This window comes from Mycteria americana, chromosome 13, assembly GCF_035582795.1.
Source record: "Mycteria americana isolate JAX WOST 10 ecotype Jacksonville Zoo and Gardens chromosome 13, USCA_MyAme_1.0, whole genome shotgun sequence".
Classification (NCBI taxonomy): domain Eukaryota; kingdom Metazoa; phylum Chordata; class Aves; order Ciconiiformes; family Ciconiidae; genus Mycteria; species Mycteria americana.
In genome coordinates, this window is record NC_134377.1 from 16,316,541 (window position 1) to 16,330,155 (window position 13,615).

At 44.8% G+C, this 13,615-nt stretch overlaps 1 protein-coding gene across 22 annotated transcripts in view; it reads left to right on the plus strand.

Annotated features, from left to right (window-relative positions):
- Window positions 1-13,615, plus strand: part of FBRSL1 (fibrosin like 1) — a 554,989-nt gene that overhangs the window by 240,048 nt on the left and 301,326 nt on the right. For 18 of the 22 annotated variants that reach the window (XM_075516665.1, XM_075516674.1, XM_075516686.1 and 15 more), the window contains exon 3: window positions 5,916-6,017. The exons of the other annotated variants lie outside the window; for them this stretch is intronic. In XM_075516665.1, the coding sequence (XP_075372780.1) occupies window positions 5,916-6,017 (102 nt within the window). The remainder of the gene's footprint in view (window positions 1-5,915; window positions 6,018-13,615) is intronic. 22 annotated transcript variants of the gene reach the window in all.

Genomic DNA, 13,615 nt, shown 5'->3' on the forward strand with positions numbered 1-13,615 from the left:
AAAAGGGTCCTTTGGCAGAGCAGATGATAAAGTCATTACACACTGATGAGATGTAAAGTGGCGTTCAGCAGCATTAGTTTAGATAGATGAGCATGATAAGGTGGATTCATTCCTATCTCTGGTGATCTGAAAGCTTGGACCTAAACTCTGGGACTTGGACGCCTCTCAGCGGTACCTACTTATCTCCAAGTAGCTTGTGCCAAAACAGATCTGCCATGAAGTCAGTAAAATCCTAAATCTGAAGGTTGTGTTTGGTCTGTCCTTTCTCTCAAGACAAACAAAAGTTGATCTCCCAAAGCTCTAAAAAGGAATTAAACTTTTTTCTCGAGAAGTTAACGTGTTCCTGAAAGGAGGCAACTTGGGTCAGTGCTGCGTGGAGCTCTGTGCCCCTTCTGATCTGGAAGGGCTTCTTTGTTTTCGTGGGACCATTCCCTGCTCCCAAGTGTAGCACAAAGTAGGTGAGTGCCATTCCTGCTGGTGCCTGTCCACTGGTGGAGGGGACAGGATTAATAGACCCATCTGAGCCACCAGAACAGGCATCTCCGAGATGAATATTTTAATTATGTCTCTCCCTAAGGGCACTGCTTTCTGTCTTGCCTTCGGAACAGCACAGAGGGAGGTTGTTGGGAATTTCTTTTCCTGCTGTGTGTGTCTGCAAGACCCATTTTGTAGAAATCAGACACAAACTCAAGCAACAGCGAGAGGTTTAAAATCAGACTGCTGTGACTTTAAGAGCGAGAAAAAAAAACTGTTAAGGAAGGAAAATAAAAATCCCACAGCCTGTTGTAGCAGCTGTAGCTTCAGATCGTGTGGAAAATGAAGGCAGATGATTCAATTTGGCCTGTGCCCCGAGTACATTTCCAAATGCTTCTGTGTGTGCGCAAGATAATGAACAAATATATTGAGATGGCACAAGATCAGTCCGAGTTTGCCGCTGCACAAGCCGTGGAGCTCCCAGTAGGAGCGCACTAGCTGTGCTGGGTTAATGGGGGTGAGGGTCGGGAAGCCCAGCACCTTTCAGAACAACTTAAGAAAAGAATTTGTCTCCTTTTGCCCCAGGCTCCCCGTGGCACTCAAACGGAGCTTGTGATAAATCGAAGTGTATTTATTAATAATGAGCGGGGGCAGCGTGCCCGTGATTTGAAAATAGGTGTGCCAAATAAAAATGTGCTTTCCTCTGACATCGGAAAAGCTTAAGTAAATGGAGAGCAGGCTGATCTATTATGATTAAAAAGCAGGGGCTGAGAGCCAGCGTAGTGGTAATGAAAAAGCCCTTTTAGGGAAGCAAGACCCCATTCTGCCCATTCATATATTCCTCCACCCCCGCCCCATAAGAAGAAATAGGGAGGGGGGAAGTTGGATGGGAGAGATGAAAAGGCAGCAGCAGTCCAGGATAGCAGAGCTGGACTTTAATGAGAGCTGGAGTTATTACCGGAATGAGTTATGATATTTAATCATACTACATGATGTCCAACAGCGCAAGGTTCATAATTCTTGGCTCCGAATGTGGCTTGGGACTGTCTGCAACCACCTGCAGCATGCAAATTGGTCGTGGCCTTACAAACCCTCTCTACCTTGCCCCCGGTCGTTCCCTGCCAAGCCAGCCCAGTCTGCAGCGCTGGCCTGCTCCCACGGAGCTGGAAACGGTGTCTTTCATGTTCTCAAACACAAATCTGTAGTTTCTGGTAAAAACTGAACCGTAGCTATTGCAGAGAGCCGGGATCGCCTACTGCCAGCTTTTCTCTGTGGTGTGCGGTGTTGCCAGGTGTGTTATTTATCTTGCAGAAGGCTGCGTTGGTCTGGTTTTTAAGCAGCCTTGGGTTTAATTAATGCTTTTGGAGAATCCTGTTAACCTCAGTGATGAAATAGGCTCTGCTTGAGTAAAACTTATTTAAACATTTTGGCACATATTTAAACATTTTGGTGAATAGATACTGACATAAACGTCTTGCTGACTTAGGATTTGGATTAGGACAAGATTTGCCCTTTGGAAGAGATAAATTACCAAATAACCTCAGTCTTCTCCTCGTGCTTTTTTATTTTGTTCCAGCTTAGTTGTCCTGAGGTGACACAGTAGTCAACCCACGCTTAAGAAGAGATTCCCTCCCACCCCCCAAACCCTAGGAGACGAGGCAGAGGAGCACCTTTCCCAGACTCTCTCTCGCTGAGCTTTGGGCTTGGGGGTTATTTTGAGACTTTTTGCTTCTCGGATGACTCCTACAATATTTTGAGCAGACCTCGGGGCAATGTGATCAAACATACTCAGATTTGGCCCACATATGCTGCTACCCGCTGTTTCCTGAGCTTCTCTTTCGGCTCTGCTAGGCTGGCTGGAAAACGCCGTCTGGCAGGGCCTGGGGAGGGGCCTTCGCTGCCGACCAAGCAGGAGATAGCGGCGGGCTGCGTGGGGGCTTGCAGAGAGGCAAAGTCAACAAGCTGGAGAGGGGGTTCCTTCCTAAACACTCCTTGTTAGTGATTTTAATGCGTTTCTGGAACAGTGGTAGGGCAGCTTTATCCAAGTGGAAAGGCAGCTTCTCTCAGACGGCCCTCCCCTTCTCAAGCCTACGTTTAGACGGGTTATTTGGCTCCTCTACCTGAGGTATTTAATCATGGTGGCTGGTGTTGCTCCAGTGTCTGTGTACATCTCTGGCAATGTGTTGTGCAAGAGGACGTAGTGTGTTTTGCATATGAATTTGGGGAGTTGCCTGTTTGTGTCTGTGCCCTGCTGAGGCGGCCATGACAGCCCTGGGCTAGGGCTGGGACTGGGACCCCACCTTGCCTCTGGCCCACAGGGCCTTTGCAGACTCCAAAAAAGTAATAACCTTTTCAAAGGGAGAGGAACCCTAGGTTTTCTAGTAAAGCTCAATCAGGGAACATGGCCAGGAGGAATTTCTGCAACTCAAGCAAAAACACCCAGAGAAAATCAGTAGAAATCAAACAGCCAAGCCAGAAGCAACTTTGGGAAAGAAGCTTTTGACCAGTTTGCTAATACCCAGGTCTGCAGAGAGTGCCCGTGAAACCAATGCATCCATTTAGCAGAACAACTTGTCCTCCTAGTTGGGTCCTGCATGTGGCTCATTAGGGTAATTACTGATGAATTAAGGCAGCTTGGCTCAGCACTCGGGCAGCGGGTGTGCGGGCTCCCCTGCTGGCAGGCAGCAGGTGTAAATGAACAAGATCTGTCAAAAAGGCTGATGACCCTCTTAATTCACAGCAGCAAACTGGGGACAGAGGTAGTGCAGCAAGTTTAATAATTGATATTTACTTGGAAAGGTTAATGGCAGCAGTGATGCTTCTAATTTGCTTGCCCGTGCAAGACCTTGTCAGGTCAAATTGTCTCAATTTGTTACCATGGGTGTAGGTGTAGTTTTCCTTTAATGAAATTTGGAGAAAAGAAACAGGTGGTGTTGGGAGCTGACTGTAACTCAAGAAAAACAGCACAAGCTTGGAATCTGGTAGCAGGTTGGGTGAGTCTGTGCTAACTTTAAACAGCTGGCAGTTTAGTCCTTTTGAATAATCCTGGTGAACATTTGTGCTTGGGAAGGTGAAAGGATTTGGAACGGTGTAATTTATTTTTCCCTTAATTGCAGCTGTCTAGGAGTTGTTTAGGTCAAAAGTGTAATAAATTTGACAGGCTTTGATGTGTTCCTAGGTGGGAGTGGTAAGGTTATGGATCAGAAATCAGAAAGTCGCAGAATTCAATGGGTATTTCTGTACTGTATTTGGGGAAATTGTAATTCTGTCCTGTAATAGTTAAGTGGTTCCTATTTCAGGGAGAAACAAAGCACCTGCTGTGTCTGGAAGCTTTGAAATTGGTAGGTCAGATCCTTTACATCCAAGCATTTGAGAAGAGTTGGCTGGTGACTGGGAACCAGTGGAGCCGGGTTTTGATGTAAGTGTAGGAAGATCCAGATGATGTAAGAAAGCTGGTGTGCCAGTGTTTTCGAAAGGCTGTAATTAATGGGGTATTACCGTTTGTCCTATTGGCTTGGCATCAATCCTAGGCAAGATAATGGGATAGCTGAAATCGTAATTGGTTAATAAAGACCTAAAAAAGAATAAAACAAGTGAATGACAATCATTTTATGTATTTAGAAAAAAAAAATCTTGTCAAATGTACTTAATTATATGTGCGATTAAAATTTTGATGGAAAATGGCCACAGTATTGATGTGGTATGGTTAGATTTCTGTGCTTGGTGCTGTTGACCTTTTTATTAAGGAAACAGACAATGTGGATTGAACATGATGAATTTCAAGTGGATTATTTCCTGCCTTTATACCTGATGCTGGTAGTTGCAAACGCAGGCTCACTGTTGGTTGGCAGTGCTTCTAGCAGATCCCAGCAGGGATTACCTCTCATTGCTGTGTTCTTTGAACATTTTGACGTAGGAGCAAAGATGAAAGGTCGGTCTTGGTAAAAGTTTGCAGGTGGGCAGCATATTGGAAAGCTGGTTTACAATGAATGAGACAGGACACTGATGCTGAGAGCGGTGGTTGTTTGACGAGGTGGCCGTGAGCAAATTTGTGTTTCTAACACTTTGATGTGGCTAAGTCTAAAAGTCTTATCCTGAGGAAGAAAATATATTGATGAGGTTTAAGGTGGCAGAAAGGCATGCAGAGTAAGGACTTTAATCAGAAATCTACTGTTGCTTGAACATGAGTGTGAAACTTCCTCTGTATTCTTCTAAACAAGCCCATACAGGGCTGTATACTCCAGACTGGATGAGTACTGGAGCTCGTTCTGCATATAGTATCTTGAATATTGTATTAAGATATTAATAGACTGCGGGGCACTTAGCTGGCAGCGATACCAAGCGTCCATGGGAGTGTAGTGATGGGTGTGCTCCTGGGGCTCAGGTTTCAGTGCCCGCACTGTGGCAGCGTGCCCACCGAGCACGGTTCCTCGTGCTGCAGTGGCAGGGCTGCTTGAACGTGCTGGGCTTATATCAGAACACCATGAGCAAGCCCTGCCAGCTACTGAGACTGCAATGAAATAGGACAGAAAGAAACAAGGGGATTTTATTGCCATTAAAAGTACCAATTTGTACAAGCCGACATTTTAAATAGTGTAATTTAAATGGAACCAAACTGATATGAATAGAACCTATTAATAAATTAAACACTTCTTTCCACCCAATATTTCACAAGGGAATTAGCAGAATAATTTGTTAGTAAATGAGCCCAGGAATGAAGCTGTGAATGACATATCTATCCTATCCTTCTCCTCCCCCTGTAACACTCTTCACAGATGTAAGCGGAAAGTTGCTGTGATTTCAAACATTGGTGCCTCTCACTTATGTACAAACACAAGCACAGCTTCAAGCGAAGGAAGAAGGATGATTTAGTGCTTAGAGAACCAGCCTCGGCTGTAAGAGTTAATCATGCTCTACTTCAAATTTTGTGCATTATCTCAAGCAAGTTGTTTCAGGCCAGTATCCGTCACGGTATTTAGGCACCTGGCCGTCATGCCAGTACCAACCTCTCAGTGCAGTCACTGGGGGTGGCCCCGAGGCACGTCTCTGGACTGGGAACCGGAGACCTGGCCGCTGGGTCAGCAGTGGTCCCACAGCAAGCCGCAGTACTGAAACACCCGTGTCGCAGTTGAAGTTTGCTGGTAGCAGAGAGTGAAGGGGGTTCGTCTGTCCGCTTCCCTCTCGCATCAGGCCCTAGGACTTTGGCACGGCCTTGCCTGCTTCCAGGAGTGCTGAAAGCACCCATTCCCTCACGTGTTAGCGAAGGACACACGTGGTCAAGCACAACTTCAGAGAAGCCCGATGCGTTCAAAAGCATCCTCTCCACGGTGCCGTGGGCGTAGGAGTGAAACATTGACTAAACCGCTGTCGGCAACCTCGGGAACAGGTGGCAGAGCAGTGCTTGAAAATCTCCTTTTTCCCCCTCCTTCTTCTCCCTCTAGATGAAGGTCCCTACAAGCAGAAGTGGCAGAAATAGCGAGGAAGACAGCATCAGGGAGGCCACAAGCTCTCAGCGGAGCAGCTCAAGGGACCGTCTCAGTGATGTAAGTACCATTCAGGAGAAAGCATCGCTTCATTGCAGCAATTCCCGCTGCTGACATGGCTTTTCATAAATCTTGCTGAACAAATGTTGGCATCCAGAGGTCACTGTGTAATAACTTTTTTTTATGTCATGATTGAGTGTTATGGCATAAGTGGTTGAGCTGCCTTGCAAACACTATAATCATGGTGCAAATAATATGATAAGCGAAAGATCAGAGATGGGAAAACAAAATGGAATTGTTATTCCTCGGGGAAAAATGGCTTGATGTTTTGTTTTGTTTTCTCAAAGAAGTTGTGTTAAAAAGCTTTTTACAGTATCTTTGGGTTTAGCTACTGCACGTAATCACGTAGTTTGGGTGCAAAGTCAGTTCATCTAATTTTATGTTTCCTGTCTCCAAGATATGAAGGGTTTTTGGGGGAAAGCTGTCTTTCTCTCAGGAAATTCAATGGTAGGTTGAGTGAAATGTTATGATAAAACAAAAGCAAACGGTGCCTTAGTGTGTAAACACACAAATGGGCTTTTGAGTCACCAAGAAATCAATGGCAGTGCTGGGATAATTTTATATGAAGGCTTTTTGTGTTAGCAATTAGCATTTCGCCTTCATTAAAACATGATTTTTTACTAATTAGGACCTTTCCCGTTAGGAGAGATTTAAATGAAGAACAATAATCAAACGCTGGCACGAGCATGTCTGAAATATTAAATTTGCCATTTCAATGGCAAGCCACAGAAATCCCAGAGCGAGTGGTTTTCATGTTGAGTTCTATTAATGTAAAATATGCTTCATAACTAAAACCTGTCACAGAAAACGGCTCACACCAGCTAAATTCAATTGGACAGTTAATTTAGCTTTAAAATTGAAAACACTACCTCCGCTTCAGGATGCAAAAGGAAGAGGGGGGGAAGCCTTTGATAAGTGTAATGTATTTGCTATTAAGGCTTTCAGAGCCCATTCTACAGGAGGAGAAGGGAGAAAAAGGGGAAAAAATGGCTCCCACAAATGTGTTTAAAAGCTGAAAGTATTTATTAAAAATGTCAGCAGAAAAGTGCTTTTGGCAGATTAAAGCGAGATTCAGCTTGACAGCTCTGACAGGGAAATGTGACGGGGGAAAATTCTCTCTACATGTTTGGAGTGTGCATGGGGCGCTGTAAACAGCCGACGCAGTGGGAGGAAGAGAAAAATAACGTATCCTGTGATCTGCTTCCAGGATTGCGAACCCACGTGCCGCGGTGGGGAAAGTCGGCGAGGGGGGGGCCCTTTGGACAAATCCCCTTGCTGCGGGGCGTCTTTGACTGTGTTATTAGTCAATAATGATCATAATTTTATATATACATATGTTTGTGCGATTCTCTCCTTCCCCTCCCCTTGGCCACTCTTGACAGGTATGTGAGCAGGGGCGCCTGGTAGCATTGCTGTACCATAATGTGGGGCCGCAGGAGAGGAATAACATATTCAGACTTAGCGATTAGCTTAGGTCAAAGCGTTAAGTGGTCTTGGAGACTTTTCTTGTTAAGCCGATGCACTTCTAGTTTTTTCTCCTCCTTTCCCTTTGCCCCCAAAGTTGCAGGCTGAGCCTGCAGGAATTGAGTCTGAGTTCCCAATTCCTGCAAAATCTTCAAAGCTAGTTCAGCAGCCAGTGAAATTCAGTGGGAAAGAGGCACTCAGTTCTTTTTTAGTCAATGGGGACATTTGGGCAGTGCCTGAAGGCTGGGGCACACTTCAGAGCGTTGCTGAAGCTGCTCTCGTGACCTGGCGACCCATTGCAAATGAGAATTTTTCAAATTAGTAATTAAACAGTTTGAAAAGTAAGGTTCATGAATTACGGAATGCTCTTTGTTCATTATTCGACGAGTGCAATTTAGCTTTAATTACGTATAACGCTTCCTCGCGTACTAGTAAATGTTCTGTAGTCTATTTAGTGACTGTCAGAAAGTCTTAGAAAGTCCCGCGGGTGCAGTCGGTTGGTTTTGCCCATTTGCGTGCAAAGCAATAAGGTGGCAGACTTTTTCTTTTCGTAGGGAGGGAGCAGGGAAGGGGAGTGAAGAAGACGACATGCTACTGAGTGTCGATTCCTGCAGGATTTTCTGTCCAGCCGTGCCTGCTCCCTGTATGGCTCTGAAGCCGTACTTCCCAGCATGCTGTTTAAATAGATGGTGTGCTGCTGAACTGATGCAACCCCTTATGTGTGGCACTGAGGATTAAAAAGCCACAGGGCAGTAAGGGCGTAAAGGGAAGGCAGAGATGGTTTTTCCGTGTGGTTAGTGGTTACAAATGGAGGCTTTAGCACACGGCTGTGCTGGGGTGGCCGCCTGGCCTTGCAGACGGATGCTCTGCAGCAGGAGGCACCTGGGCTGTTTCTCGCTCTCCCCCGAGTAGCTCTCCTGCTGTTTCTTGGTGCATTTGGCCTTCAGGACTGTTTTACATGCTGCCTTTCCCTCCCATCTCTTTCCCCATTAACTTGGGTGAACAATGGAGTAAATGAGGCGGGAGGTGGCAGGTTTGGCTGCTGTACGGCAGCACTCAGCAGGTGTGGTGGGAAATACGTGTATGAAAGTGTCAGCTATAGCGTTCAGCGTTGCCACCTTAGGAGCGCTGGAGTCCTCCCTCCGGCTTCATTGTCGGTCTCCATTTAGAAGGCGCTATTATGAACAGCTTAGCTCCTCTGTGTGATTTGTTTCTTGAGGTGACTTGTTCAATGGGATGCTAGCAAGTTGTTCTTTATTTACATTAATGCATGTCATTAGTCTCTAATGGACCATGAAGTCAAGAAGTGGCCTGTTCTGTCGTGAAATAATTGCACTCTAAAGAAAACTGAAGCAAATGATTGATTGTGTCTTGCACATACATAAGCACACTCACACACAGCCATCGGTCCGTCCACAACAAAACCCAGAGCGTTTTGCTGCTTCTTTGCCACAATGAAACTTCTGTGGGGAGAGAGTGCTACAACTTCATAGTAAGACAGCAATTGTCTGTCTTGTATAGTACATCTTTGAGACATTACACTGAGTGCCATTTATTATGGGTCACTGGGGAAAAAAATGCTTATTATGATCTAGTGAAATCATCTCTGGCTGCAGAGGTTTGATTTGTTGAGTCTGGTCTCTTCTTTGGGATGATGAAACTTTGGAGCAGAAAAACAGAGAAGTTTTAGCCGAGGTTTGCACAGCAGATGGGCTGGGGTGGGGGAGAGGGGATGGGAATTTGCCATTTGTTTATGTTCCCAGTGTTGATGTGAAGTTCCCTTAAAATCTACTACAAAGCTGGCATCCCTATTACACATGTACTCCCAGGTCTTCTGCAACCAACACAGAGTCAACAGCCTTTTTCCAAAATGGGATTTTCCTCTGCTGTCTTTCATAGTGAGGTAATTGGAAGTTGCCAGAGAATTAAGAGCCAGATAAGCCTTATTGCTATTTTGTTGTGTTGACCCAAGTAAAAGTGGAAGGCTTGGGCATTTTGTTTTGGTTTTTCCCCATGTTCCATAATTGTCCTAATCTTTTCTGATGTCCTGAACAGTCCAAAAATCCACACAGAGCATTGTATAATGGCTTTAAAAAAAGGGTTTTATCTTTTTCTTGACCCATCAGCTTAAGAACTGCCTGCTTTTTAATGGATTTTCTCCCTCACTAAATTGAATGGATCGTCCCTCATTATCATTTAAATAGAAGCCTCACTCCCTGTGAACATGGAAAATTTGAATGTGGTAGTAGAGCTGTGATAATTTGAAATATTCGGAAGGTGGGGGCAAAGAGGGGGAGCAGGCGGCAGAGTGCAGAATTGCTGAATGTAATTGTCATGGATTTTCAATTTTGTTGCCACAAGATGGGAAAATAGACTAATAATTGTCTTCCAACCCTAGTAGAATAGTTGCCCTAGTTAGCTGAAGCTAACACTCTAATTGTCATGGGGGCACAGAGATGAATGAGGATGTATGCAGGGCACAGCCAGGGCTAAATTGAGTGATATACTAAGGCAAAGAGCAAATTGGCAATTATTGGCCCAGCTGAAAAGGTTGGCAGGTGTGCTGCTTTCTCACGAGCCCTTAGGGGGAAATTGGAAATATAAAATATCGACCATAAATACTCACTGATTAGGAAATATGTTGCAAGAGGTGCTGGCCACTTAAGAGTCAAAACTCTCCTTTTCAAGGGATTGGCTTCAGCTGCGCATAAAACCAGCAAGAGCTGCTACTAAGTTGTTCAGAGCTTTTTCCTCTCATCCCCCATCCCCCAGGCTGTCTTTTCTAATTTTCCATCATCCTATCCTCATATGTTTGTTTGTTTTTCTTTAAACATAATAAACAAAAAGCAGTCTTTTAGGAAATGCAGAGACTTTCCTCTCTCTAAATGTTCTTTGATAAGTGTTTAGCATATTGTATAGACTAGCTATAAAATTCTCTCTCTGGTAGATGAATACCAAATAACTTCTGTGATTTCTAATTCAAACAGTTCACTGTGATCTGCTTTTCTTTGTGTGCCATCACAGGCACTATCTCCCCCTTCCCTCCTACTTTCTGTACCACGCTTCCCCTCCTGGGGCAAAGGGATTAAAGTAGCAGCAGGGTACAAAGCTGCAGGTCTGTTACGTGTGCGTCAGGCTGAAGTACCTTGCCAGAAGCATGATCAAATGAGCCTCTGAAGTGAGAATTGGACCGCAGTCGCACCACAGGTCCGTATTTATCCACTTTGCAAACTTTGGCGCAGGTAGGATGCCTGGTCTTGGCTCTGGGCACGGTGGCGGTGGGACAGCAGAGCTTGGCACGTCTCAGGCCAGAACACCTCAGTGCGATAGTCAGGGATGTTACTGAGTGCGTTGAAGGAGATTTTGGAAGGCCTGGGATAGCAACATGTGGACTGCAAACTCTTTGTGGCACATGCTGTCCATTGTTGCCCATGTGTAACCCACTAGAATCTGATCCTCAGTTTGAAGAGTGGAGTAAGAGCATCATAGGGCTTAGCAAAATAAAGGTAGCAACGGGATAGTTTTAAGACCCTCTCCTCAAACCATGAGTCTTGGGAAACTGGTTTGAATATACATGCAAGGATTATGAAACCTTTCAAGTCACATTCTTTTGGAGGCAAAAATTCATGTCCCTTCAGCATGCTATCTACTTTTATCTTTGTGTCCACCAAAATACCAGATGTTTGCATGAAAACTGCTGCAGCAGAAATTATGATCAAAGTTGTAATGACTTGCACGAAGCTTCAGGTAGTGAAGCATAGCTAGGAAGAAAGTGAGTCTGGAGAAGGTTATGTGAAGTTGGCTGAGGGGTGATGGTTTGAATGGGAGCAGCACTCATGCATGTTCCGTGCGTTTCAGAAATGTGAGGTCTTTCATATTGTTCCTGGCTTACTGTATGCAGTTCGTTCATTCCTGGTCAGCCATCGTTCCTTCTGCTATCTATGGCCATCAGCTGATCTGTGGCTTATCACACCAGTTACAGATGTTTAGACCTTGTGTAGTTTGATATCTTACTGAACTGGTTTTGCATAACCCTCTTTGTTTATCCAACATAATAAAATAAGTGAATTACAGAAAGAACACATTCAAGTTTTGCATGACATCCAAAATCATTCATCATGTATTGTGGTTATCTTGTCAGGCCCTGGTTTCTAATCTAAGCGAACATCAGATGCACTCCGTGACCTTTGCCAAGTCAATTGAACTCATTGTATTAACAGACAGGAGTGTGACTATGGAAATTAATTGTGTTAAGAGACTCTGTGTTAAGGTTTGGGATATCTTCTGCCCTTGGCCCTTTTTGCCCTCCTCCCCACTTAGTCCTCTCATTCCAAGACATTTGAGTTTTACAAAGGACTTGCTAGGAGACGAAATACTAGATTTCTCCAGTATTCAAAGCTTAACCAATATTCTGTTGTTGCATGTTCTATAAATGACCAAGTGGATGGGTAAACATGCCTGCTTCCTTGTGCCTTAGTCCTGTCTGACTGCAGAACTGAGGTAACCAAGAAATAGTGGAAGACAGGTACAGCTGAGGTGAGTTTTCATCCTGAACAAATGCTATAAAACATAATTAAAAATTAGTTCTCTCCGTATTATTGATTAACTCTGCTGAGTGCTAATGAGCCAAACCAGGCTTGTGGCGTTGGGCCATAGGGTAAGTTTGGGCTTGTGCTTCATCAAGGCAAGATGAGGCACTAAACAGGAGCTGGGAAGTCTACCTCAGTTCCCTCCTCTGCTGGGGACTCCTCGGGTGACACTGGCCATATCTGAGTCTTTCTCTGCCGCAGTGTCCACGCTAACATGGGGGTGGCCTTAATAATAGCGCTAGGAGGCTCTTTTTGGGGTCTGTCCTGTGCCCACATAGGAATAGCTATTTGTCCAAAACGGCTGTTTCAACAGCTGACTTGGAGGTACTCGATACAATTCTGGTTTCAGCCAACAAAAGTGGCACAGTTCATAAGAGCTGGAATGAACTCTTGACATTTCTGGAATACGTTAATTTAGGTCTTTTAGCCAAAGAGGAGGGAAGTGAATGCTAAAAACAAGGCTTATTTTGTGGTTGTGCTGCCATCACCTGCTTTTATCTAACCCCCTTATAGTCAGTTCATGTATCAAGGATACAAAAGATCCCAGTTGAAATCTGCCTGACCCGTTGAGAGTGGGGAAGTGGCTTGAGGTGCCCTATTACCTTGATTATCACTGGGTTTTAAAGCCCTTCCTACTGTCTTTCTAGTTCAATAGACAACCCAGTGGCTTTAGGAAGCTGAACAGAGGGTGTCTTGATTTCTTTTGCATCGTGAGAACAGTGGAAGGCCATGCTTTTATTTATGCAAGGGAAATAACTTTTCCTGTCAATTTAATAGACTATCTTGGAAAACCGGCTGAAGGTTATTGGTGAGATTTTGTCATTATTTTCTTTTCTAAATAGCAATCACGGTGTTTATCAGGAATAAAGGAAGAAATCTTTTAAATACAATTGCAGATTGCAGTGTAACTCAAACTCTCAAGGACATCGGTGGGGGGGATAGTAGAGTCTTTCAACAGTAAGATTTTGTCTTTGCTGCCAGAAAGGTGTATTTTTTTATATCCAGTGTAATTAACACGAGAGCTATCCCAGGGTAGAAATAATTCACTATGTGACATAACTGAAATGTCTTGTCTGTGCTGTCTGGTTTTGTTTTTAACCTTGGGCTTAAAAGGAACCAAAAATCTTTAGTTGTAAAAGAGCACATCATCTGCAAAATATTATAAGCCATTTATCTTTATGCACAAATGCCATCTAGCACTGTAGTTCCACTTATGCGTCATTAAATGCACAGACCACACTCATTTTGCCCCTAACTAGTAACAGTCTCCCTTAGAAACCCAGGGTATTCCAGACAGTGCTGAAAGAGGCACGAGAGGCATAAAAGCCGGTGCTCAAGCCAGGCAGAAAGGGCCTCTGCGCTCCCCGAGGGTCTGCTCAGGATTGCTTCACGTGGCAGCCACAGCCAACGGGAGCAGCGTCTGCAAGCTTGACATGGATGCATCTGCCACAGCGGCTTTGCCGGAGGGCTGGCAGACCATGCCCACTGGCCCCTGCCCGCTCTGAGCGGGCAGCACTTGGGCTGTGTGGGCACGTCGCTCTCCCC